Source organism: Pithys albifrons, chromosome 4 (assembly GCF_047495875.1).
Source record: "Pithys albifrons albifrons isolate INPA30051 chromosome 4, PitAlb_v1, whole genome shotgun sequence".
Classification (NCBI taxonomy): domain Eukaryota; kingdom Metazoa; phylum Chordata; class Aves; order Passeriformes; family Thamnophilidae; genus Pithys; species Pithys albifrons.
The window spans coordinates 37,509,155-37,536,766 of NC_092461.1; the positions used below are offsets into that span (position 1 = coordinate 37,509,155).

General features: G+C 40.4%; 1 protein-coding gene across 2 annotated transcripts in view; it reads left to right on the plus strand.

Annotated features, from left to right (window-relative positions):
- Positions 1 to 27,612, plus strand: part of ASAP1 (ArfGAP with SH3 domain, ankyrin repeat and PH domain 1) — a 154,607-nt gene that overhangs the window by 118,757 nt on the left and 8,238 nt on the right. For both annotated transcript variants that reach the window (XM_071553832.1, XM_071553833.1), the window contains 5 exons: positions 708 to 815; positions 2,108 to 2,330; positions 20,047 to 20,208; positions 23,080 to 23,146; positions 25,400 to 25,458. In XM_071553832.1, coding sequence (XP_071409933.1) covers positions 708 to 815; positions 2,108 to 2,330; positions 20,047 to 20,208; positions 23,080 to 23,146; positions 25,400 to 25,458 — 619 coding nt within the window. The remainder of the gene's footprint in view (positions 1 to 707; positions 816 to 2,107; positions 2,331 to 20,046; positions 20,209 to 23,079; positions 23,147 to 25,399; positions 25,459 to 27,612) is intronic.

Here is a 27,612-nt window from a genome sequence, read left to right on the forward strand (position 1 = left end):
CTCCTCTGACGCAATTACCCAGGAATAAGGATTTTACATCAGACCAATGAGCTTGTTTATTCTTGGCCCTCTAAAGTGCCACTTGCATGCATTAAGTAGCCAAGTGAATTTAATTACTATCAAGGTATTAAAAAGTCTAAGTACTATGGCAGTTTCACATGCTAGACAAAACCAGGAGAATTTACAAAATGCTTGTCACTTGCTTCTTTTTCTTGCTCATTTTTATGATCCAAGGATATCTACTTTTGCTCCACTGGTCTTCAGTGAGAGAGAAGCAAAATATATAAATAAAGGTTAAATACTTTTTCTTTTGATTGAAGTACATGGATTGTGATTTTGGAGGGGCAGTAGTTGTGTGTACTAGAATTTATAAATAGGCTTTGCCTTTCTTTTTTGGAAAAGAGGGCTCCAGATACCTTCTGCTTTTGTGCATATGCCTTCTTTCATGTCACCTGTTCAAATGCTTGTCAAACACAGCAACTTTTGCCTACTTCAAAAACATCTTTCCTTTTTGCCTTTTATCTCTTTCTTTATACCACAAATAAATGAAGGGTATTTGTGTGATTGCCCTGAAATTGTGGGGTGTTTTTAATCTGGAAAAGTTCTAAACCCCTAAATATTTCAGTTTATTTCTTGCCATTACAAAACTAACTTTGTTACACCCAAACAACAGCAAGTATTTTAACAAGAATTTTTATTTCTTTCAGCTTTCTCAAGCCAAGGCAGGAAAGTTAAACCCACATGTTCATGTGGAGTATGAATGGAATCTTCGGCAGGAAGAAATTGATGAAAGTGACGATGACTTAGATGATAAGGTGAGAATTACTCATAGGGCTTTGCACAAAAACTGTCAACATTTCTTCTCTGTGGAAATAAATGTTATTAGAGACCCACTTTAACCTTCTTTTCTTAAAGATTTTTTTTGGGGAAAAAAAAGCCAAACTACTTTTGAGGCCTGTATTAAAGACTGCTAAAGTGCTTTCTGAATATACTTTGTCAACCTAGTTATTATAGACTTGAGTTTCAGAGGTTTCACTTTGACAAGACATACAGTATAATATAAATCAGTAAATCTAGATTGCTTTGTTGTCGTTTTATCCCCTTGTGAATTCTAGGCTGTCAAATTTTAGCTGGAGGAAATCCAAAGCTTGCATACTTTTTTCCCTCCCATAAATTAATTAAAAACCTAGTTGTTGAATAAATAACACTATTTTTCACATACTGTGCTGTGCTATTTATTCCTGGTTTTAAAAAGCAGAAGCAATAGAAAGAAAAAACTTGAGGGCATAGGATAATTGCCATCCTAGAATACGTGAAAACTTAGCTTCAGTGTCCTACTTTAGCAAGTCAGTTAATTACTATGTGCTCTGTTTCTGTAATAAATGTGAATACACCTCTCCTTTTTTTTATATGAATGCTGTAGAAAGAAATGTGGACAACTTCTCATTTTCTGTGACACTTGGGACTGAAAGATTCAGAAACAAAATAATTTACATGTCCTCAAGGACAGTAGAGAACAGAATGATTGTCTGTGCAAGGAGCCTCAGGAGGATGAGTGATGCTGTGCTAGAGATAATAGGCTGAACCAGAGCTGCAGGGAAACAGCTCATGCTCCATATGCAGCCATTAACGTACAGCAGGCAAAAATTGATGTGTAAAATTTCTTCAAAGAGCAATTATGTGTGTTTAAAAAGAGCTGTATCATGGAATATATTGCTAGTTCAGGCACCATATAAATCTGATCTGTTAGAAGTTTATTTTTAATAGGCATCAATGGGGTAGTATAATTGAGCGTAATTCATCTGGTCTGAGTAAAGTGCTATATGCACTGAAAGTTATTCTTATATTCTAAACTAGTCTTTTATTGTTATATTATTTAGTATATTACTACTTGTTTCTCCTGCTTAAAAATGAAATTTTCAGTTTGAAAAGAGTGCCTTTCAGATTGAATTACCAAAAAACGGAGGTGTGAGGGCTTATTTGTCCAATAAATTAAAAAATTAGGCTTGTGTTCACTAAAATATGTTTTGTTATATTATTTTCCAAACATATTAACTATATTTAGTGTTTAGACAGATGTATAATATATTTGTTTTTCTGTTCACAGCCTAGTCCTATAAAAAAGGAAAGATCTCCAAGACCCCAGAGTTTTTGTCACTCTTCAAGCCTTTCTCCCCAAGACAAACTGACTCATCCTTCATTCAGCACTCCCAGAGACAAGCAAAGACTCTCCTATGGAGCTTTTACCAACCAGATCTTTGCGAGCACAGACTCCCCCACCTCTCCAACTGCTGACGCTCCTCCTCTTCCCCCTAGAAATGCTGGCAAAGGTAAGTCTGTCTCCAACCTACACTTGCAAGGAGTGATTTTTCCAGAGTTGTCCTTCCTTTAACCAGGTGCATCGCAAGATGTAGCGTGTTTTTCCTATTATATTGATGCAGTGACATGGTACAATGCATGTTCCAAACTTAAAAAAGGGACGGATATTCTTTAATGGACTCATTTATAAGACTGCACATGAATGGGTGAAAAATACATTAATACTGTGCTAAATAAAAGTTGTTTCATATTAGGAGACTTAGTCATGCAGCTCTAGTGGATTGTGTTGGTTTGACCAAGATATTATAATCTTCAAGTTTAGAGGATATATTTATGGAACAAAACTTGTTACTGTATTGGATTTTGTGCAGACCTACTTTTGAGGACAAAGAAACCCTTCATCTTTTCCTCCCTTTTTCTAGATTTAATTTAGAAACAGACAAATTGTCGTTTTGCAGTAGACTTGTTAGAGAAATCTTTAGTTGTAATCAAGGCTATAGTATAGTTTAACACTTCAGCAGTTATCCTGATGCTCCCTTTTGTTAGCACTGTTATAACTTCATACTTCATTTCTCAACTGGTAATTAACTTTCTTAAAAAAAGATGCAGAGATGCCATCATCAAAATGTGATAGTATAAAAGGGACTGAACAGAGGGTTGGCATCAGGTGTTTGCTCTTAGATGGTTCAGATGCTGTGCTTAAGCACTACTGTTCCACCATCAGACTTTATCATGTACTGGCAACTTTCCAGTGGATCCCTTGGCTCTGTTGTAAATAGGTTTTTTTCCCATTACAAGGCAAAGTGATTTTTGCCAGGGTTTGCATTTTTCACATGAAGTTTTGTAATCCACGTTTCTTTATATCAGTTTCACTGGGGACCTAGTTTTATTTCTTGTAACTTTACTATGTAGATTTTCTTGCTGGCATTACAAGATCCTGTTTTTTAATTCCTCCTCTCCATCCCTTTTACGTCCTCTGTCACAGTCTGCTATAGATTGTCCATTGCAGACACAGTGTGCTGGCTTAGATGTTCCTTCAGTCTGACCTAGGATAACTTTTTCTTGTCCTAGTGTTGCAAGATTTGGAAACTAATCATGAATCCCTTTTCCTGAAGGTGTTTAAGGATCTTGTGTCTGGTATCTGTCTGTACACACTGCTTAGTGTGTTGTCAGCTTTCAGTGGATTGTAACCAACATTATTTTCTTGTCATTATGCAGTGGAACGCTCATAGAGACTTACTCAGAAAATTGTCTTTTTCTCCAGGAAGGGGGATATGGATTTACATATTTCATTCTAAGTATGTATTCCAGTTTCAGAAACGTTAGGCGTTTTCCTAGATGTTCCTGCAAGTTCCTAGGTGTTCCTAGACAAGTGAATCAACACATCACTAAAGCTACTTGGAAAAGAATGGAGACATTGTGTTCTTCTGTGTGTTCATGTCAAAGATGAACAAAAGAAATCGTTATCTCTATTACAGCAAAATAATATAATATCACAATATACAAAGAAGTATTACCTTCTAATGTAACATTAACTGCTTCATCAGAGTGGAAAATGCCACATTGACAGGGTAAGTCTGAGAGAGAGGTTTAATGGAACTGCTGTTACAGTAAAGTCACTGCTTCTCTGCTTCAAACATGCCAAAATTCTACAGTCTGTGAGTGATGCCCTATTTTTGGTTGGTATCCATTCAATAATATTGTGATGTATTTAATCAGTTTTAGAAGGTTACATTAAATACATGCCTGTGTTACGGAAATAATTTAAGACTCAAAAGGACAGGGGAACAAACTGACAAATGCACAGGACAACTCATTAGAGTGGAAAGATCACTCCAGATGCATCATTGCAGATGCACTTATGCTCCATTATAAACTGTGCTTCACCTTGTTATCTCCCCCCTTCCAGCTCCCAAACAGATTGTTTAAAAGAAAAAGAAGCAGACACTCTTCCAATGCCATAAGACACTGGTGACACATGTGAATTTTGTAACAGTCTGAGTTAATTTTGTTTCTGTAGAAAAAAACTATTCCTGTAGAATTTGTCTGCTCTTTTGAGATTAATAATCATAGAGTATATCCCTTACACCAGAATTTAACATACAAGCTTAATTATGAAATCTTTAATTATAGAAGTTCATTTTACTAGCTTGAGTTAAGATTATATGAAAATAATGTTACATTTTGCACTAAGTTCCCTAAATACCAAAAGTAAGAAAAGCATTGAATCTGTAATTAAGGTTAAGCTTACCTTCTCTCCCCAGACATAATCTGATCTTTGTCCCTGCGCTGCTGTGGGGCTCTGGCAGATACTATGGAACCCTGCTAGGACATCAAGTCTGGAGGGAATAGCTGGGATCTGTATTTTAAAAGGAGGTAGAGGACTTTAAAGTTTCATGGATTTTAATCCTGTGGGACACACAAAAACATCTTTCCAGAACCTGTTCTATACTTAAACAAACCCCCCTCCCTGTTGCCCTCTGCTAGCTGGTTCCTTTGGCCAGTGAAATTCCTAGGTGGAAAGGTTATGTGGTGTTCCTGAGGTGTCACAGTGGACAGGAAGGAGTCCAGTGAACCTGTGTTGGGGAAAGAAGGTAAATTTAAAGCAATTTACATAAGGCACACCAATCTTGCTCATGTTTTGCAGTGGACATGCTTGCTAAAAAGAATTGTACAGTTATAAGGAGGTGGTGATACGGGGATGTTTTAAGTTGCTCCATACATCATTATAATGCATGCCTAGATTTTCCAGTTTCATAATTTTTCAAAATATTCCCCAGAATGCTGGAAGAATCATGTATTTTACTCCAAACTGTTATTTGTAGATACATCTCACTCTCTGCTATCTTTGCTACAAATATAGTTAATCCTAAGAGAACAAAAAGTACAGAATGAGTTGCAATAGCTGCCTGAGCCAACCACTGTGTGCCTTTTTCAATAGTTTATCTAAGCTTATTCAGATTCAACTTACTTGTGTTGTCAGTCAAGTCTTTAGTCTGTGAGAGTCTGAAAATATTTTTTTATTGCTCTCTCCAGCTTACACCTGTATTTTGGCTTCAGACATCTAGCAGGCCTTCTACCTGTGGTTTTCCAAAAAGCTTTACAAAAGAAGTATTTAAGTAGTTGCATGACTCACCACATTGCACAACCTTCATTGCAAATCCAGTGGGAGGGTGATGTTGCTAACTAGTTTTGGAGGAATGTTAGGAAATATAAGCTAGGTTTCCTTTATTTTAGCTGAAAGCTAATTGATTTTTAATGGTTCTGTCTTTTTCTCTAAGATTGGATGAACATGGAGGGCAGGGATCAATTCTGTGTTATGATGCTGAGTTTGAATCTCAAATACCTCCAAGTTTGCATATTTTACACTCTGTCTCAGCTCTAACATTAGGTACATAAACCCACAGGCTCTTCTTTTGTGGTTCCATTCCACTGCTACTGCAGACACTGTGTCACATCATCTGCTCCTTCACTAGATCAGACTCAATTTCTAATCAAATTAGCTTATTTGAATTTGCTAGTAGCTTAAAGTTGTCTGACTGCATTGCTCACAGGATTAGGAATCTTCTTAAATCCACAGAATTACTTTGTGCATGTACCAACGTTGTTGTTTGGCTTTGGTGATCTTTCTGTCACTGGTGGCAGTATCAAGGCACTGCCTGGAGGGCAATCATACAGGTCTCCATTTCTAGTTTGTTGGACTAAACAAACCAAGATTATTTCACTTTATCTGATTGTTGCCGTAAAAGTCTGTAAAAAAGACTCCGAGCCAAGTTTTGTAGGAGATAAGATAATGGGTAGGCACTTTAATGAGCAACCCCACTCATCCAGGAATACATTGATGCGCACGCAAGCAAGCTCTAAGTTCTATACTTTTTATAATATAACCTATCCAATCACTACTGTCTACATGTCCAGTTCCACCTCTGTCCCCTCCCAGTTCCCACCTCTGTTGAATTGGGGCTGGGGTCGTTGGGACCCTCTGTCTTCATCCACCTCCTCTTCTTCAGCACACAAAGGTCTCTTGGACGCTCTCCAGGGCTTCGGGTCACACTGCTCCATGTTTATGTTCTCTTCTGATATGCTTTAATCTGGTACCTTGAGGAAGAGACTAAACAGCTGGCAGAGCTTAGCTGCCTGTTCTGGAGCAGGGGTAGAGATAGAAGGACTTTATGTTACAAGCTGCTAAATATTAATTCACTAAAATCTACAGCATTACATCTACTGTGTTCCTAAAATCTACAAAATATGAAAATTAAAAAATTAAAAAAACCCTTTCGGCATCATGTCCCCCCTTTTAGAAACGGACAAAACTCAAAATTTTGTTCGCTTCTACTTTCCATACTTGAAATTGTACCAAAGAGATGACCAGCATTTGCAACATTTGATCATGCAATAAGCGATTATGCAAACACTAACTACATATATCACTACCAAAAACAGCTGTTTCATCCAGGTCCAGTTCGGCAACCATGACGTGAGCTTGTGGAAAACATCATCCAGGCCTAATGAGACATTATCAAGGGTTACCTGATGCAGAATTTTGGTTTGCTTCCGAATTGAAGCCAGATCTTTCTCAATTCTTCCACTTTGGTCTATGTAGGAACAACAACTAGTATTAATGACTTTACACACACCTCCCTGTAGGCTAGTATCAAATTCAGGGCCATTCTATTTTGCAGAACTACACGAGACAAACTGTGGACCTCTTCTTTCAAAGCTGTAATAGCATCTGTGGTTTTATCTTGGAGGTTTTCGAGGATAGCTGAGATATTGACAACTGCTTTTTCTAATTCACTTACTCCCAAGGATGGAATTGCAGCTCTGACTATGCTGTGGAAAAGTGTGGGACGATCTATAAGGGGATTATTGGTTCTCTTTACCCTTCTGGGATAGATTCTTCCCCACTCTTCCTGTTCATCAATTCGGTCAAGGATTGTTATGTTTGGTATCACAGCTCCTAAAGTGCAGACCCTGTCTTTATTGAGGGGTAAAACTTTCCAGGCTTCATTTTCACAGATCCAGTACCACCCTGAGCCCTGTTTAAAGACTATTCTCCAGGGTCGTACTGCCATTTTTATCACCATCTTTGGGGTTAACCCTTTGGTAGCTGTGCTGGTGTCACAGTAGGTAGGAAGGGTGACATTTCCTGTAACATTAATAAACAGACAGGGAACAGTTTGATTGTCTTGACCGAGAATTACATTGCTCAGGGGTATTGAATAATAGGCTCTCTCAACTAGTTTCCACGTCCCCGGGACTCCGAAAGTCTCACCAAAGTTTCTCTCGTTCATTAGAATACCAATCAGGGGCCAATCACTCTCTTTATCATCAATCGCTGGCGTTTGTGTACAAATCCAGCAGTCAGTTTTGTGAAGGATTTTAGACACATTTTGCACTAGGGTCACATGTAAATTTTGGTTCCACACTCGCATCATAGTTACTGACTGTACAGACCACATGTACAGAAGCAGCAGTCTAAGCCGCATCATCGTCATCAGTGTCCGGTTCTGCTTTGTCGATTGTCCCAGGAATTGATGCTTTCTTCACTCTGGAGTAATGGAACCAGGGTCCTTTCCCGGCAACTTTAACTGCAGTAAAAGAAGTCAGCAGGACTTGGAAGGGTCCTTTCCACTTAGCTTGCAGCGGATCGTTGTCCCACCATTTGACGTAGACCCAGTCTCCGGGCTGGAACTGATGAGCAGGTGTGTCTAGTCCGATTGGTCTGGACAGCTCAACAAACTTCTGAAGTTTCTGTAAAGTAGAGCTTAAAGCCATTAAATACTTTTGTAAATCAACTTTCCCTTTTATGTGAACGTCCCCCGGGAGGTGCGGAGCTTGGTATGGTCTCCCATACAGTATTTCATAAGGGCTTAAGTTATCCCTCCGTCTTGGTTGAATACGAATTCTCAGGAGAGCCAGAGGCAGAGCTTGAACCCATGACATGGATGTTTCTTGACAAATTTTACTGATTTGCATTTTGAGGGTACCATTCATGCGTTCAACTTTGCCACTCGCCTGAGGCCTGTAGGGGGTATGCAAGTCCCAAACAATTCCAAGGGTACGACACACCTCCTTAACTATGGTTGCAATGAAATGTGTCTCTCTGTCTGATGACATTCCCAGAGGAACTCCAAATCTTGGAATTATGTGGTTAAGTAGAGCTTTTACCACTTCCCTTGCTGTGTTGGTGCGACAGGGTTATGCCTCAGGCCATCCACTGAATGTGTCAACTAGTACCAGTATGTATTTTTACCCTTCTCTGGGTGGTAACTCAGCAAAATCTATTTGCCAGTAATCTCCAGGAAAGTCTTCAGCCTTTGTTACCCCTAGCACCACTCTCTTGGTTGTGTCAGGATTATTTTGTCTGCAAATTTCACATTTGCTAACAGTGGATTGCACGACCTCAGTCATGCCTGTCCCTATGATTACCTTTTTTAGGTGCTTTAGAAGGTTTTCACTCCCCCAGTGTGTAGCTTCATGTTCCTGCAGAGCTATTTCTCTAAGGATTGGGGCTGTAACTACAACCTGTCCTGTGGGTGTAACCGCCCATCCACTTTCTTTAATTTCTGCGTTAAGGGACTTAATTAACTGCTGGTCTTTTTCATGGTATTTTGGGGTGAATCCTGTTAAGTCAATTTCTTTTTGTAGTATTACTGGCAGGATGCCTTTTTCTGCAGCCCTTTTTGCTGCCTGATCAGCAAAATGATTTCCCAATTCAGGAGCTGTTTTCCCCTTCTGGTGAGCTCTGCAATGATTGATAGACACCTTTTCTGGTTTCCAAATGCTTTGCAGAAGTGTATTAATTTGGTCTGCATGTTTGATTCCACTGCCCTGAGCAGTTAACAGGCCTCTCTCCTTCCAGATTGCTCCATGGGCATGAACCACGCTGAAAGCATATTTAGAATCTGTCCAGATATTTACCTTCTTTCCTTCGCTTAGTTCCAGGGCTCTCGTTAATGCAATTAGTTCTGCTTTCTGGGATGATACATCTGCTGGTAAGGCTTTTGCTTCAATCACCTCATCTTTCGTTGTGACGGCATATCCTGTCAAACGCTTACCATCCTGCATGAAGCTGCTCCCATCTGTGTACAGCTCCCAGTCTGGATCCTCAAGGGGTGTGTCCTTCAGGTCTGGTCTGCTGGCGTAGACCTCCTCTAGTGTCTGTAAGCAATCATGCTCGGGCACACTGTCAGTTAGTGTTGAGGACAGAAACATGGCAGGATTTACATTGGATGTTGTTTTCAGGGTAACATCATCCTGTTCCAACAACACAGCTTGGTACTTGAGCATTCTGCGAGGGGACAACCAGTGACCCCCCTTTCGCTCAAGCACTGCCTGAACTGCATGGGGTACATACACGACAATGCACTGCCCCAGGGTGAGTTTCCGAGCTTCTTGGATTAGGACAACAGTCGCAGCCACAGCTCGCAAACATCCCGGCCACCCCTGGCTGACATTGTCTAGCTGTTTGGAGAAGTAAGCCACAGCCCTGCGCTGGCATCCTAGGGTCTGTGACAGTACCCCCAGGGAAACACCTTGTTGCTCATGTGTGAACAGTTCAAAAGGTTTGGTTAAGTCTGACAGTCCCAGTGCTGGAGCTGACATCAAGGATTGTTTCAGCTGTTTAAATGCAGCTCTAGTTTCATCAGTCCATTCCACGACTCCTTCCTGGGCTGCTTTCAGTGCTCCATATAAGGGTTTGACTAATAGTCCATAATTAGCCACCCAAAGTCTGCACCATCCTGCCATGCCCAGGAAACCTGCATCTCTCGGACAGTGTGGGGCTCTGGGAGACGGCAGATGGCTTCTTTTCTGTCTGCACTGAGCCGTCGATGTCCCTTGTATATTTCCAGCCCTAGGTAGATGACTAGTTCCTTTGCAATTTGTGCTTTCCCTTTTGAGACTTTATATCCATTCAAACCCAAAAAATTTAAGACTTACAGTGAGTCTGATGCATTCATCCCGGCTTCTCGTGCCGAGCATAAGATCATCGACATACTGTAGGAGGATTCCCTCTGGCTCCTGTCTTCTCCATTCCTCCAGCTCCTTAGCTAGTTGGTTCCCGAATAGCGTTGGGCTGTTCTTATAGCCTTGGGGTAGAACTGTCGGTGAGTTGGGTCTTTCTTCCTGTTTCAGGGTTCCGCCATTCAAAAGCAAAGAGCTCTTGGCTGTCTTTATGCACAGGAATACAGAAGAAGACATCCTTGAGATCAAGCACAGTAAACCACCCTAAATCATCAGTTAATGTGGTGAGCAGGGTATATGGGTTAGCCACTACAGGGTGTATGTCCTCTGTTATTCTGTTAATTGCCCTTAGATCCTGCACCAAACGATAGCTCTTGCCATCGGCCTTTTTCACAGGCAGGATAGGGGTATTATATTTGGATTCACATTCTACCAATAGCTTGAATTTGAGAAACTTTTCAATTAGGGGTGCTAATCCTTTCAAGCTCTCTAGGCTCAAAGGGTATTGTATTTGTCTTACCGGTGTTGTTCCTGGCTTGAGAGTGATGCTTACTGGTTCTGCTTGCCTGGATCTTCCAGGGTAATCACTGGCCCATACTAAGGGGATGACAGCATCCTCTACCTCTGCTGGGATCTCCTCGTGGCTTTATTTATATATTATATATTTATAATTTATATTATATATAAATTGATATATTTAGTATCAGGAATTATGACTTTTATTTTCCCCCCTTTGCAGAATTTAATTTCAGCCTCCAATTTCTCTAACACATCTCTGCCTAGTAAAGGCTTGGGAGAGTTTGGCATATAAAGAAATTGATGAGTTACCCAGTGTTTGCCTAATTTAAACTTCAGAGGCTTAAAGAAAGGCCTGGTTTCAGTTACCCCGGTAGCACCAACTACAGTTATAGAATCATGACTCAGTTTCCCTTCCAAGGTGTTTAACACAGAGTAAGCTGCACCTGTATCAACCAAGAATTCAACTTCTTCTTCCCCCAGCTTAGCTATAACCAGAGGTTCTGCTGGGGTAGTAACCTCCGGTCTGCTTCAGGCATTCTGACTCACAGTCAGCTGAGGGGCTGGAGGGGCAAGAGGAAGATTTTCATCCTTTCTCAGGTCTGGGCAATCCTTTCTCCAGTGCCCCTTCTTTTTACAGTAGGAACACCTATCATATTGGTAATGATGCTTACACCCCTTATTCTGGGTATTGTGTTTACGACGCTTCTGGCAGTTACAGTGTCCATGACCGTCATCTTCCTCCTCCAGCTCCAACACCTTTGTTTTGCCCTTTTGTTCTCTATTCCGGTATACCACCCAAGCTATATCCAGCAACTCACTAATATCCTTTTTGTCCCCTGCCTTCTGCAGTTTCCTCCTTATGTCATCTGCAGAGTGGCCTATGAACAAATTAACCAAATGCTTTTTCCCTGTGTCTGATTCTGTATCTATGTCTGTGTATTTTCTTATGACATCTTTCAGCTTATTCAGGAAATCAGTAGGAGATTCATTTTTGTCCTGTTTTACCTCATACATCTTAGCCCAATTCACTGCTTTTGGGATAGCATGTCTGAACCCATAAACCACATACTCCTGGTATCGTGTCAGTGCTTCCCTCTGTGCTGGCACATTAGGATCCCATTTTGGATCCATTGGGGGAAATATCTGCAGAACTTCCCCCGAAATCTGCCCAGCTGCCCTCAGCAGCTGAATTCCAGCTTTTGCTGCTCTCTTAACCATTTCTTTCTCTGTGCTGTCCAATAGGGTGTCCATCAGCACTTCAAGGTCAAACCAGTCCGGATCTTGGGTCTTTATTGCCCTTTCTACATAGTTAGCAACTTTATCGGGATTGTCTCTATATGACCCCACTGAAGCCTTCCACTGCTGCAGCTCTACCAGTGAAAAAGGAGTCTTTATATACATAGGACCTTGGTTTCCCATAGCCTGCCTTAAAGGAGCTTCTAGCATAAGTTTTTCCTTCCCTTTTCTTGTTCTCCTAGCTATGGGATCAGGATCTGATAAGGCAGTCAGCAATCTCTTCCCTACTTTCCTAGTGGGCGCCGCAGAAGCTTTCACTTTTGGTTTTACCACGGGAGCTTCCTCCTCCTCTGAGCTATCCGATTCATCACCTGAAGGCTCCACGTCTGATTCCTTATTCCTGGGGAACAAAAGTGGGGGGAGGCTTCCCCTCCTCTGTTCCCTTGCTCCCTGTTGCTGTGAGCTTGAAGCAGGAAATTCCCCCGCTGCCCCCCCCGCCTCTGTTCCGTGGCTCTGTATGCCAAGGCGGAGCAGTGGGGACAACCCCGCCTCCACTGTACCACCCTGGGTACAGATATAATCCATACGGGTAAGGAATGGGAGGTGTTAAGGGGAAGGAGGCATGCCTGGCCCTGCCCTCGAAGGCAGGATCAAAAGATCCTATGTTGTATGGGGAAGGTCTCTCCATTTTGGGTACCACCTCAACCCCTCCTGCAGCCCCTGCCACCACACCATCGCTCGCACTGAAATCTATAAGATCAGCCGGTCCTGCCGGCTTTGCCGTCCCTGGGGGGTCGAGCACAGCCCCTCCAGGTCCATGATCTCCCCTTCCCACGGGCTGGTCTGTTCTAGCCGTGAGATCCGTTTCGGCCTGAGCCCCTGCCCCGGCTCCAGCCGCTCCTATGGCCCCTGTTGCTATGGTAACCGCGCCTGGCTGATCGAACGCCCCGGCTTTCCCCGCCGTGCCTGGCCGCAAAGCCGCAGCCCCATCAATCGCTTGCAGAGCGTCAGCCCCGCTTCCACCAGCCTGCCCGCTCTGTGCCGCCAGCTCCGGCTTCGGTAAGGGGACAAGCAACTCCCCGTCTCCAGCAGCCACCCCCGCTGCTGCTCCACCAGGTCCCGCCAGCACCCCTGGGCTGGGAACTGCCGCTCCAGCAGCCCCTGCCCCCACGCTAGGACCAGATCCAGCAGTCACCGCTGCCCCCACCCCAGGACCAGATCCAGCAACCCCTCCGGCTGCTCCAGCCCTCAAATTTGGAGCAATTAAGAGGTCCCAATCCTCTTCCTTAGGAATATAAACCTGGCTAATATCCTCTTTCTTGGTTTTTTCATGCCGTTTCCCCTTTGCCTTTCCCAGAACAAACACAGGCTCTCCTGAGTCCCCAGCTGGGGAGCCAGCCTTGGAAATACCCTTTTCATACCCTTTCATCCATTCTGGATGGGACAAAAAGGCCAAAAACAACTCAGCATACTTCACTTCATTCTATCTTTCCTCTGCATGCAAGATCGAAATTAGCTGTAACACATCCTCTAGCACAAAAGACCCGGTTTTGGGCCAAACCTTTCCCCTACACCTGCAATGAAGTGGCAACATATTAAGACAGAGCCTACACAGTTCCTGTTTCTTCAAAGATGTTTCAGAACCAGTAAGAGGACTCCAGTGATCTAAAACCAAGCCTAAAGGGGAATCTTTTGGTATCTCGTCCTCTGAACTTTGGACACAGCCCATAGTGATTCTTTAGCAAAACCACCACCAATGCCTCAGGCAAAACCAGACAGCTTTGACTCCGGAGTTCACAAGAGGCGTCCCCCTTGCAGCCGGCCTCCCAGCCTGCTACCCTCCTGCAAATGCTGCATGGTCTGCCCTTCCCGAGGCTCAAGGGACAACCCCGTCCCTCCCAGGTGAAAACCCTCGCCCTCCCAGGCCAGGAAACTGGCTAGGCCTAAGGCCAGTTCTCCCTCACGGCCCTTCCGTATTCCTACCAGGGGCAAAAATCCCCCCTTTCCGTAGCCAAATGCCACAGAAACCCAAAGTAACTGCCCGTTATCTCACCTCCGTGGTCCGGACCAGGAATTTGAAGCCAATCAGGTCCTGCTTCCACCTTTCGGGCGCCAAACTGTTGCCGTAAAAGTCTGTAAAAAAGACTCCGAGCCAAGTTTTGTAGGAGATAAGATAATGGGCAGGCACTTTAATGAGCAACCCCACTCATCCAGGAATACATCGACGCGCACGCAAGCAAGCTCTAAGTTCTATACTTTTTATAATATAACCTATCCAATCACTACTGTCTACATGTCCAGTTCCACCTTTGTCCCCTCCCAGTTCCCACCCCTGTTGAATTGGGGCTGGGGTCGTTGGGACCCTCTGTCTTCATCCACCTCCTCTTCTTCAGCACACAAAGGTCTCTTGGACGCTCTCCAGGGCTTCGGGTCACACTGCTCCATGTTTATGTTCTCTTCTGATATGCTTTAATCTGGTACCTTGAGGAAGAGGCTAAATAGCTGGCAGAGCTTAGCTGCCTGTTCTGGAGCAGGGGTAGAGGTAGAAGGACTTTATGTTACAAGCTGCTAAATATTAATTCACTGAAATCTACAACATTACATCTACTGTGTTCCTAAAATCTACAAAATATGAAAATTAAAAAATTAAAAAAACCCTTTCGGCATCAGATTGAAGAGTATTTTCATTCTCCTATGATTCAAGTTATCCTTTCATCACATTAGCTCTTATCCATACCTTTGCTGTTTAAATCAGCTTTCTGAAATACAAGTGACTGGAAGTGTCAGGACAGCAGTAAAATTTCCTGTTTCTGCTGGAAATACAACATCAAACTATCCTTTTGTCCTTAGTTATTTCTTGATTATATCATACCATGGCATAGCAGACATTAAACAGTCTCTACTATAATTTTCAACTAAAGTCCTTAATTTACAGCATAAGTATATTTAAGCTCATTTCCATTACCTCAGCCTTTAAGGTCATCCAGTTTCTTCTGTTTCTTCTAAATGCTTTCAGGACTCTATACTTTCCTTGCATATACTTAACAACTTAGGTTTTTTAAATGTTCTTATAAATGTGTTGCACATTTTGATTAAATAATACTAGTTATCCCACTCAAACTCTGTATTTTTTAATATTGTAATAGAAAGGGAAGGCTGGTTGACCACTGTTGGTTTCATGGGCTCTTCTATTTCTCAATCAACACAAAATACAACATTCTTTGATAAATTTTGGGGTTTGTTTTAAACAGGACCTTTTTTCATATTAATTATAGAATGTACTTCAGATGCTAATGTTGAATCAATGTGTATTCTTACCTTTTTGATTCAGAGTGATTGTGATTTTTTTTTTCATTATGGTCTTATTTTCAGTACTGAAAACATAGTAAAGCAGACTGAAGAAGACTTTTAGTAATATCTGTGCAAAAAGTCACTCATGAGGAATCTAAAAGTGAGAATAACAACACATGTAAATGAAAGTACTATTTTTAATATGTTGCTTTCCTTTTCAGTGCCTGTTCTACCCTTAACTGGAATTTTGGTTCTTCCCTCTCTCTCATTAAGTGGTAAAAATATTACATAAATGAGGTTTTTACACTCTAAACCCACCATTTCTTGATTGGATGGCAACAGCTTTGCATGGTTTCACAAGTACACAAACTAGTCATTACTATACTAACTGCACAAATGCTGAAGGGCAGTGCACTATTAATTGCAGACCTTATCTGGTTATTCACCTTTGTACAATAATTTTGAGATTATTTAATCTATTTACACATGAAAGCCTGATCCTTGTAATATGAAAAAGGGATAAAAGATAACATGATTGAAAGCAATTGCTGAGGAAAAGAAAGCCCAGCAGAAGCAAAAGTCTAGGGTTGTTTGGGGCTTTTTTTTCTTTCTATTAGGATAAAGTCCTCTATGAAATGTGAACATCTTAGTTGTGTAAGGAATTATGATTAAGATATCTATGGAGAAGAAATAGTTGGCGTAATTACTGCCTGGTTAAAGGAACAAAATATCTGATGCAGAAAAATAATTACTCTAACTGCTTAAAGATATCTTGCCTAGCCTTGTATAATGAAGAATGTCACACAAGAATTGTTCTGAGATTTTGTTTCTATACACACAAAAAACACACGCAACATGGAGAGCATGTGGCAACAAAGACAGAAGGCACAGAGGTGCCTTGGAACAGTCACATGGGAATTAGGGCTTCTTCCTCTACAGAGGTGGTGGGATCAATAGCCCAGCTGAAGTTCATCTACATCAATGCAACACTCAGCATGGACAAGGAACAGGAGAAGCTGGAAGTTGTTGTACTGTGAGAGAACTGTGACATGGTTGTCATCATGGAAACATGCTGGGATGAATCACACAACTGGAGTGCTGCCGTAGATGGCTATAATCTCTTCAGAAGGGACAAGCAAGGAAGGAGATTGGATGGGATAGCCCTGTATGTCAAGGGAGTGTTTTGAGTGTCTTAGCTGAATGATGGTGACAGTAGGGTCAAGCGTTGATAAGTTAAGAATCAAGGCAAAGGCCAACAGGCCCCTGGTGGGAATCTGTTAGAGACCACCCAACCAGGATGAAAAAGAAGACAAGATATTCTGTAAGCAGCTGGGAGAAGTCTCACAATCACAGGCCCTTACTCTCATGGGGGAATTCAGCTTGCCAGACATCTGCTGGAAATACAACACAGCCAGAGGAGTGTCTAGGATGTTCCTGGAGTGTGTGGAAGAGAACTTCCTGACACAGCTGATGAGGGAGTCAGCTTGACCCACTGGGCCTGGTGTTAGTCAACAGAGGACTTGTGGGTGATGGAGGCCTTGTTGGGCTCAGGGATCACGAATTCTTGAAGAAGTAAGGAGGGGGATCAGCAGAATTGCCCCCTTGGACAGACTTTGGCATCTTTAGGAGCCTAGTTGACAGAGTGCTCTGGGAAACAGTCCTGAAGGGCAAAGGACTCCAGGAAGGTTGGACTTTGCTCAGGAACAAAACCCCAAAGGTGCAGAAACAGAGACACAAGTTTAGCAGTGGACTTGGTAATGTCCAGCTTGATGATCTTCAAGGTCTTTTTCAACATAAGTGAATCTATGATACATAGTATTGCATAACAATTTTACAGACAGTTCATACATACGTTGTATTATTTTACCAGTTGTTTCCATGAACTGATTCAGATTTAAGAACTTTTCCCATGTTTTCCATATTCAAAGTGTGATTTCACTTTATACCTCTTTCTGAAAAGATATTTTGAAATTTTTATTCGTTGTTTATTTGAAAGAAAATTATTTTGTATTTCAGCCATGTAATCATGAGTGTATGACTTCTATATTCTTATTTATTCCTTCTGTGAGTTTATACAGGAACAAATGCTAGGAGTCTGAAAGGATGCACAATTTTCCATAACCTAACACCTTTTCCTTGTGACTGTTGTATGCAACATGAACATTTGAAAGCTATGTGATGCTTTTCAACTCATCTGTGATGTCTGGTTATGTACAATTAATGTGAAATATGCCCATATAACATCATTTTAAGGGCTTTTTAGGTATAGTGGATTTTATCTTTGTAGAGAAAGTCTCTTCATTTTATAGGCAATTAAAAGTACAAATTTTACTTCCATGTCTGATGGTTTATTTTTGCATTAGGCGCACAGTACTATTTCAATACGCTCCCTGCACTCGCTGCCCGCGCAGCCCTGTCTGGGGGTCGGTCCGGCCGTGTTGGGGCGGGTTTGGCACGGGCGGCGCAATGCGGGGCTGCGGCCGCCAGGGGGCGATCGGCCATTCCCGCTTCCCGGCGTTCTGGCCCTGGGAAGCTCCAGTGCCAGGTGGCAGGACAGGAAACACTGTTTTCGGCATGCTTTAGGAATAATGTTACTGTTAACAGTGGATATTGAATCTTCCTTTCCCCCTCGCCATTCCTACGTACTCTCTGAGTTATGTATCGGTTTATAGAAGAACCATCGATTCATAGTTCTTGAGGCAAAGTAAGAATTGATAACTTGCAGAAGTCTAAGGGATCATCCGTCAAAACTTAGCATGAGGAAAGTTGGGTTTGCTTTGAGAAACATCTCAATACACAATTTAAATTAGCTTTCTTAAGCTCGAGGAAGAAATTGGAATAAGGATGCAAACTGGGGAACAATCATTAAATTGCACTGGCATTTGACTTGTTGTCAATGAATGGTTTTGTGAACTTTAAAGTAAATTGAGAGGAACAATCGCAAAATATATAATTGTATTTATCAAAGAAACCAATTAATTAAGCCTGGCCTAAAGTACCTGCTGGGCTTGTGGTTGACAAGGCAGCAGAAGGCCTTCCAGGCTTGAATCTGGAAGATAGTAGATTGAATTATTAACTCATTATGGGCAGTTCTATTATTTTTTAATTTGCAGTTTAGAGGAAAGAGCGAGGTCACCATATTTGTCAAACAGACCAATGCTTATAGGATCATTGAAATTACTGTTGTTAATGTTTAATATTTCAGCTAAGAAATTTTAATAAATATTATTCTTCACTGATTTTAATACTTTTATGATATGTAATAATTTGTGAAGGAGTGCAGGCTTTGATCATTGTCAGTTTACCTATAGAGAATTGTCACAAATATTTTTAAAGAGGCAGCTCTAGTTCTGTGTAGAGGGTGAGGTATGTTTCAAGTAACTGGATGAAGATTTTTGTCTCAAATACTGTTCAAATAAATTAGGTTTTCAAAAATAGGCTAGTTGGTTCTACAGTGCTACGAAATATGTGACCATAGAGTTGAAGTTTCAGGTATAAATATACTTTGCTTTTAAACTTTTATGTCCATTTTCTGCCTTTATCCAGACTGTGATGGCAAAGCTCTCTGACATGCCAAACTTACTGCAAGGTCATGACTGCAGTGAAGTCTTAGTTGTTGGTTAGATTAAAAGAGAAAAAAAATGGAAAACAAAATAATAAACTAGCAGGAAAAAAAAACAAGCTCAACAACAAACCCCTTAGAGCTGTTCTAAGCTAATGTAGAACTAATTTAGTGTTACAAGTAATTTCTTTGGGCAGTAAGGGCAGCTGACTTGAACTGTTGTCCCATTGCTGTGTGTTTGTGCCCTGCTCTGTCTGATTCCTTGAGTTTCTTATTAGAAGTGTTTTTGAAGGTCAGTGGTGAAGCTGATTAGGGAAAACTCTTGTCTTTCCTCTGGGTTATTTTGTCTTTCAATCTGTATCTGTTTCTATATCCTGTAAAACAAGAATCGTGTTGAGTAATACTGTACTAACATTAATGCAGGGAGAAATAAAAATAAAAGTGTTTAAGCATAGGGGTGACTGCATAGGCTCTTATAAGCAATGTTGCCATGAAATATCTAATCTCAGTCTCAGAAGGACTTCTCTGATGTTTATTTTATACATACCATGTACAGCAATTTGCATTGCTCTTAGAATGCATAATTTGATTTTTTTAAGCCATGGGAAAAAAGGAAAATAATTAGAGGAAAACTTCTCAGGCTTCCAAATGTATTTTGCAAATGCAAGGAAAATTTACAGATAGATTTCTTGTTTCCTGCCTAGCCCCCAGTTTATTAAAAAAATTTGTATGAGATGCTCTGGAAGGGAAAAAAATTCCCCACATACTAGAACATCTAAAAAGTTATTTCATTCTGGTGTAAATTAATAGTAATTTTAATCCCACGTGCTAAATATTACTTAATTATAAGATTTCATGCTGCCTTTTTTTTTTAACAATGCCTAACATTAGAAATCTTAGTGTGATTAATTCTGTATTTTTTAAACATAAGTACGTGTGTCATTCTATTGTCAAGTTCCTTATATTCCCACAGCTGAGATGGTTGACAATGTGGTGAAGATGTCGTTTAATCTAAGCAGTGTTTTGGCATGGCTTGTCTTTTTATTTTAGTCTTTTGCTGCACTTCGCTGTGGGTCTGATTGTGAATTTTTCAGTGCTACTTTGACGTTTATGCACATGTATTTGTAAGAAGGTTGTTTGTTATTTTGCAGGCCCACCTTCAACCCTCCCTCTAAGCACTCAAACCTCTAGTGGCAGCTCCACTCTTTCCAAGAAGAGACCACCTCCCCCACCCCCAGGACACAAAAGAACCCTCTCTGACCCACCAAGCCCACTACCTCATGGACCCCAGAATAAGGGCCCAATTCCTTGGGGTGAGTTTTGAAATGCAAAGTAAAAGGGCAAGGGAAAACCTTTATGATGGATGATTTATGATATTTGGTTTCTTTTTACTTGGTGCTTGCTTTCCAATGATTGCAGCTTGATGTAACGTCAGCTCCAATAAATCAGCAGTTCTGTCCTGTCACTCTGACTCCCAGGCTGCTGTAACTGAGTCTCACTTGAGGAGGCTGAAAATATTCCATGCTCCCCTGGGGCCCAATCCAACCTCCTCCACTGCTTCCCTCTCTCTGCCTTAGCTGCCCAGGCTGCCCTCACCCTGGCCCCCTCAACTGCTGCTCTACTCTGCCTCTGCCTCCTCACCCCTGATACTGCTCCAACCAGCTTGTTAATCCAGGTGGATGTAGATTTGGGGCAGACAAACCCCATGAGTCTGTGTCTCTGCAGGTCTCACAACTGCCAGAGGGCTCTGTGCCACATCTCTCCCATAAAGTGTTCACACCTCGCTGGTGGGAATGTGTTGTCTTAATATGTATTTGACTTTTGTGATGTTGTCTGTGCATACACAGAGAGCAATAGGTTTGCATCCTTATACCTGCAGAAGTTACAGAAACAGAACTTTTTAATTTTTTATAGCAGGATACCTTTCTGACAGTTGCTTTTTACACACTATTTTCCATCCTATTCAGATTCTTCCTCTTTTCAATAAACATTACTCTATGCTGTCAACTTCTCTCGGTATCTAGAAATCTCAGGCCCTGGTAATTTTCTCTGTTAGTCTTGGTGGCAGGATTTCCATGAACCTGTAAATTTTTAAGCTGGAATCCAATGCTTACATAAGGGCGTCATCCATGCACTACTTATATCTTAGGAGTATCCTCTCTCTGCTCTAGTATAAACACACAATTACTAGCCTAAAAAAATTTGCTATCCTAAAAGCACTACTTTCTTCAGCAAGTTGAGATAAATGCAGTAAATCATGGAGTACTCATATACATGATTAAATTTAGGATTCAATATGAAGAAAAATATGGAGTCCAATGAAACAAAGACTTTTTTCTCAAGGAATACAAATAATGTCAGTCTTTTCAGTTCTCTACTTCCCAGACGTATGGGATAAGGAACAAAAGAAGTTTCCTGTGTTCTAGAGTCTAACAGCCGTGTACAATTTCAGAAGTAGTGAAGACATTTAAAGGTCTGAACTTTAAAAGTGTAAAAAATCCCAAATATTTAAGTCCAAAACAACACCTTAAGTACCATATACTAGAATACTAAACAATGTAACACTATTGTAGTGAAAGTGTGGTAAGATCAGAGGCTAAGCTAGTGCCAACTTTTCTGTAAAAGCCTTAAGACAACAGATAAAGGAAAAGGAAAATATGGGAAATGTGCAGGTGTGCAGTTGAAGAAGCCTGTAGCAGTAGAATACCTTGTCAGAGCAGGGCCAGAGACGTATATGGCTTTTTCTGTCTCTTTACTGCTCTTCAGTGCAGGCTAAACTTCAGTGAATTGACAAAGGACCTCCTCTCCCCATGTTTCTTATGTGAGATCTGTACAAAAACTTGTTTGAAAGTCCATTTGGTTTGTTAACAAAGTATTACATTTTGTGTTTATAAAAGAGGGAATTTCTTGTATCTCTGCCTTCATGTTTTTGGCTTAAGAATATTGTCAGACGTTCACTGCTTTTCCTTTCAGAAGCTTTTTTCTGTGTTGTTATATTTCTTGCTATGTTGAATTTCAGCATTTGTTTTCTAATCTGTGCATTAATTGAAGTTTCAAGCAGAGCAATCCTTAGCTTACATCTAAGTAAATTGAGTTACTATTCAAAGATGTTCTAAAAATGTCATTTAGATTATTTTGGATTTCCATGGCAACCATGAGATATTTTTCCTTGCTTTATCCATAGGATCTACATGTGAAGGGTTTGCTGCTTGTTTTACCTTTGTTCCCTTTTTTCCTCACTTCTAAATGCAAACATATTTTTAGCAAGGATCAGCATGAGCCTTTTCTGCTGTTTCATTTAGATTTCAATGCACTAAGAATGGTATTTAGGCAAATGTGTCATTAATTTATATGAGAATTATTTTGTGTTCTTGGAACATTAAATGTCACTTTACATCTATTTCAATGACAAAATTTACTAATGGTTGTTGAAGTTTGTTCTAAGATTGTTAAGTTACATGCTCTAATAGGAGAGGCAAAGGGGAATGATAAAGGCACTAAACCAAAGTGTTAATATCATTATACCTTGAAATGGTGATGGTTAATGGAAGAGAAGCCTTCTGCTGAAGGAGACCAGAGCACTTAAGTTTGGATTTTGCTGCCTTTTGACAGAGTTTTATATACCCAGGATCTTTTCTTTACCAATGGTCGATGTGCAGGTAATGGGAACATACAGACTTAGTCATTAAATCAGCAAAGGCTGTTCTTTACATAGGATCAAATACCATCCTTAGAAATTTAGTGTTTTGTGAATAAAAACAAGTTCTTGGTGGTTTTAAAAAGACATGCCTCATAGCACAAAATATAAACATCTGTGATAAATTTATCTGATACTGGCCTGCAGTATCTCCTTCTATTCAGAGAAAATTGAAACACTATTTCAAAACAGATGCCCTACAGCGATGTCATTCAATCTTCCCTTGCCAGAAGATGTGAGCTACCAGTGACTTGTTTTAAAGTGTGTTATATGAAAGGTCATGTTGGATTATTATCGTCCCTGCTGCTTTTTCAGCTACAAAATTATTAATAAAGAATGAAGCTTTACATGAGCTTTTAGATATGTTATATAAAGGATACGTGGAGGAAGATGTGTTTCACTTTAAGTTGCACCCTCTGCTGATTATATTTCAGTTATCCTAATGGTTTTTTTGTTTTGTTTTTAATTGTCCTTTCTTTCACCTTAGGTAATGATTTGGGCCCACCTTCAACTAAGGCTGCAAACAAGTTTGAGGGCATGTCTCAGCAGTCAAGGTAAAATATCCATATATGAAGGCAGAGATGAAAATTTAAATAAATATAGCTAATTTGTAAGTTAGAAAAAGAAGAAAAAAAGTCCTTCATAGGAAATAAAATCCTAGCAGTGTTTCTTCATTAGTTTTCTGCATGCCTTACTAGCATACTTTGGCTTCATTGAGCCTCCTACGCTTTGTTCTGAGCTGTCCATACACAATCCATCCTTTGAGCGGGATGGACAGTACGACTTGTACCCGAATCTATCTGCCGCTCCTACAGAAGTGCTCTCTGAGCTGGGGAATGCTGCCTCAGACCGCAGTCTAGCAGCACAAAAGTTTTATTTTCGTGTCTCCTGGCATTTCATTTTATCTTCAGTCTGAACTCTCATGCCTGTAGCTGCAGCAGTGTCACTCTGGGTACAGGCTGGCATCGAAGATGGCTCTGTAAGAGCAAGAATTCATCTCAGTCTTCTAGCTTAACTTTTTTCCAGTCTTTCAAGCTTATGTGCTGCCACACAATCTGCAATAACACAAACTGCTTTTAGCTCGTAGTTCATCAGGTCTGTCTATTACCAGTATCTTTTTCTATTGCTGGAGAAGTAAGGACAGCCATACATTCCTGTCACTTAGTGTTTGCTACTCCTCTCTCTGCACTGTGATTCCGAAGTCCTGAGGTTCAGAGCATGGTGACTGTAGCGAACTCCTGCCTCAGGCACATGACCTTGTATGATCACAAGTGTGCGGGATCAGGCCGTGACTGGAGAGGGATGTGTAACATCAAACAGATCACAGCAGAAGATGTGTAGGTAGAATTTCCAGACACCCCCCAGTCTGTGATCTGCCTTGCCAAGACAGGCAGAGGACCTGTTGCCAGTAGCACAGCTGGCTTGCCATGTTTGCTGAATCCATGCAGATGGCACTGAACATTCAGGGAAAAAGTAATCATGTTCCACAGCACAAAGAGCTGGACCTGTACTCAGTACTTGTCAGACGAGGGTACAAATGTGGTACTTGTAGTCCATGGTGTTAGATAAAGGCCCAGGTAGGAGCTGGACTTCATTGATCTTTGCAGGTCCCTTCCAGCTCAGGGAATTCTATGGTTCAATGGTTTATTGAATGGAAATTGAGTTTGGCTGTTCTTTCAGTGTCATGTGATGATATATTTTGGCAATTTAAAAAACAGCTAGGAATTGAAAAGTGTTTCATCACGCTCATTCTGGAATTTTGGCTGCAGAGACAAGCAATACCAGAATCAAGGCTGTTGATGCAGAAGACTCTGCTCTGTTGAACATGCTCTGGCAATTTTCTCATACATTTTTCTTTTTTCATGTTTTTTGACTCATTATTTTAAGCTGATACTGAGTTTTATTTATTGTTTGATTTTTATGTCTTAAATCAACTTGCTTTCTTTTCTTCCACAGTTCTTTTCTATAAAAGTGACCCAGGTGTGGTTTTAAAGGAAAAAAAATTGGTGGGATTTGTTGAAACTTGTAACATGTTGTCCTCATATGCCATGTTTGCAAATTTGAACCAGTCTGGTATTGATTCTGAAAAAAACAATGTCTACAACAAAAAACATAGATTGAAAAATTTGACAATTGCAACTATCTTAGATTTTTAGGCTATAATTTAATTAATTAAATTACTTGCAACTGTCCTGCTTGTCTTCTTGCTTACCACTCCGAGTAGCTAACACAGGTTGACAGATCAAAGCGTGTTGTTTTCCCACAGTCATCCTGAAGTAGCAGAGACTTTGTTTCCTACTGCAGCAGCAATGTCTGTCTGTGTGTGTGTGTGTGTATGTGTGTGTAATACATGTGCAGTGGGCTAAAAGGCATAGGCTCAGTCCTGGCAAACTTCCAACCACTGACAAAGGATAGGTTATATTTTGAATGCTTCAGTACAATTACTTTAAGGAACACATTTTGCTTTAAGTTCAGAATCTCCCACAGAGCTGCTCTTTCAGCTTCACCTATTTTCAGAGTGCATTTTACACACAGCATAGTTGTTAGAATATATCTGCCCCATAGCATTGAAGCTGTATTGGTTCTGTATGCCTTTTTCTCTAAAAAAACCCCATTTAATTCTTAACAGTGCTTTGAGTTTTGTGATTGATCCAGAGAAAAGATGATTATACAAAAGCAGCAAAATAAATGTGGATTTGTTTGGGTTTTTTTTTTAATTATGGATGTGTAGAGGGGCAAAAAAAAATGAGACATAAATATATTTTATAACAGTTGTAAGCACTAATAATTCACATCTATTGATTTAGCACTGGGACTGCAAAGACTGCACTTGGCCCTAGAGTTCTTCCCAAACTACCTCAGAAAGGTAAGAATTCTCTTTGTGGTTATAATTATCTTTTAATTTTGTGTGAGAGTAGATACCTGTTTTAAAATATATGGTCTTTTCAGTGAAAGTTTCATTTCTAAAATGCCACAAACCATGTAAGATTCACAAAACTGGAAGGATTTTGGAAGGTCAGGAAGGTTTATATTAAATTGAAAAAAAATAGAGCTATGGAGGAAGGAAAAGAAAAAATCATGAACTAATTGAAGCTGGAAGAGACCTCAGGAGGTCATGTGGTCCATCCCACCACTCTGAGAAGGGACAGCTTTTTCCACCAGAGCTGGTTGCTCAAAGTTATGTCCGATCACATTTTAGGTATCTCCATGGGTGACCTTTCTGGGCTTCCATTTCTATCCTTGACCACTCTTGTTCGTAAGTTCTTTTTTCTTCCTGTATCTAAGTCAAATTTCTTGATACACTTAGAGCAAGCTCTATCCATGCCATGTTCTGGCAATTAGGGTTGTCCCTATAACTACTTTGAAAAGAATCAGGTGCTGTTACATGCTCACTTACATATCATTGGCAAAGTTGCTGAGACAATCATCCCAGGGAATACCTGTGGCCCTTTCTTGTAGTAATATATTTTTCCTAGTCTCTCTTTAAACTCACACAGCAGGTTTATTTGGGGGTGTTTTGAGTTGTTGCTGCAGTTGACTACAGAGTTGAAAGTAGACTTTGAGCTCACTCTGATACAGAATTTGTGACACATGTTACAACAGAGCCTAAAGAGCAGGAAACGCTGCTTGTCCAAACTTCTGGAGTCAGATGTCTGAAATTGAGAGTGCAGATCATTTTAACAGAAAATGCAAATGTGAAATTTCAACTTTATTAACTTAAGAGTGATTATGACATGGTATAATCTTTTGAAAGAGACACTAATGATGTGCTAGGGTGGCACTGCAGAGGAAGTCAACACTTCCTTGATTTAAATGATATAGGTGAGAATTTAAGATGTGCCAAATCAAAACACTTTGATAAGAGCTACTGTTAGAGTTTTTCATATCATTTACTTATGTCTCAAGCCCATATGGATGGTCAGTGCATGTACATTTGCTATGAGGTAAGTCTACAACACAGGCATTTTTTTAAAATGAGCTATCTGATAGTAACTATACAATTTCTTTCTTGGAAACAATTTTTTTTGATAAGTAATTATAGATACAGTGTGTAAGTGTTGTTGCAATGGGTGATATCCAAAGGGAGTGGTGTTGCTTTGCTTTCATAGTCAAATGTCAGGCCACCTTTTGGGCTGGCAGAATATGATACCACAGCAATGAGGAATAAAATAGGAAATTGTTCCTTCTGGTCAAAATATGTTGCTTTCATCATGGGTTGTAGCTTTCCCCTCCTGACCCTCTTCATCTGTTTTAACATTTGAGTTGTTTGGTTTAGGGGCTTGTGGGGGGTTTTATTGTTGTGTTCTTAGGGCTTTGTTTTCAAGGCAGATTTCAGTCAAGTTTTCTCAGCAAACTTGGCATTAGAAACAATTCATGACATTGAGAAAATCTATTTGAAAAGCTATTTTCAATTTTGTTCCCTCCAATCTGAAAAACACACATTTTAAAATTTTTTGTCTTTACTGATTTGTAAATATTCATTTTTTATTAATTTTACTCTGAATGTCTGTACAAGTTATTCTATACACTGTATACACATACATGCTCACTTGCTCTTTTCTATGAGATTTTACAAGTACTAATCCTGAGACTCAGGTGTTTTTTTGTATGGAATTCAACTATATGCATGAGTAATTGTCGTTAAAAAGAAGTTTTTTGCAGTTACATCAGAAACTGCATACAGTGGGTCTGTATGTAGTTTTGCAAAATACGTCAGGTTTTTGGTTTTTGTTTGGGTTTTTTTAGGTCCAAAACGTCATCACTTTATTTCATTTTAAGTACATAAATATAAACTGACACCTACTAGCTGTTGAAATAAGCACTGCTGACCTCCAAGAGGAGCAATTCAGTGAGACTTCAGTGAACAAGGGTTATGTAAAGTTGCATTATTTTGCTTTTGTCATAGACTAGGAAGACCTATGGGCAGTTGTGGGGCTCAGTTGACCATGTGATCATTTACACAGTTGCAGTTTTGATATGTGCCTAACTTCTTTAATATTGAAATGAGATGGTGAAAAAC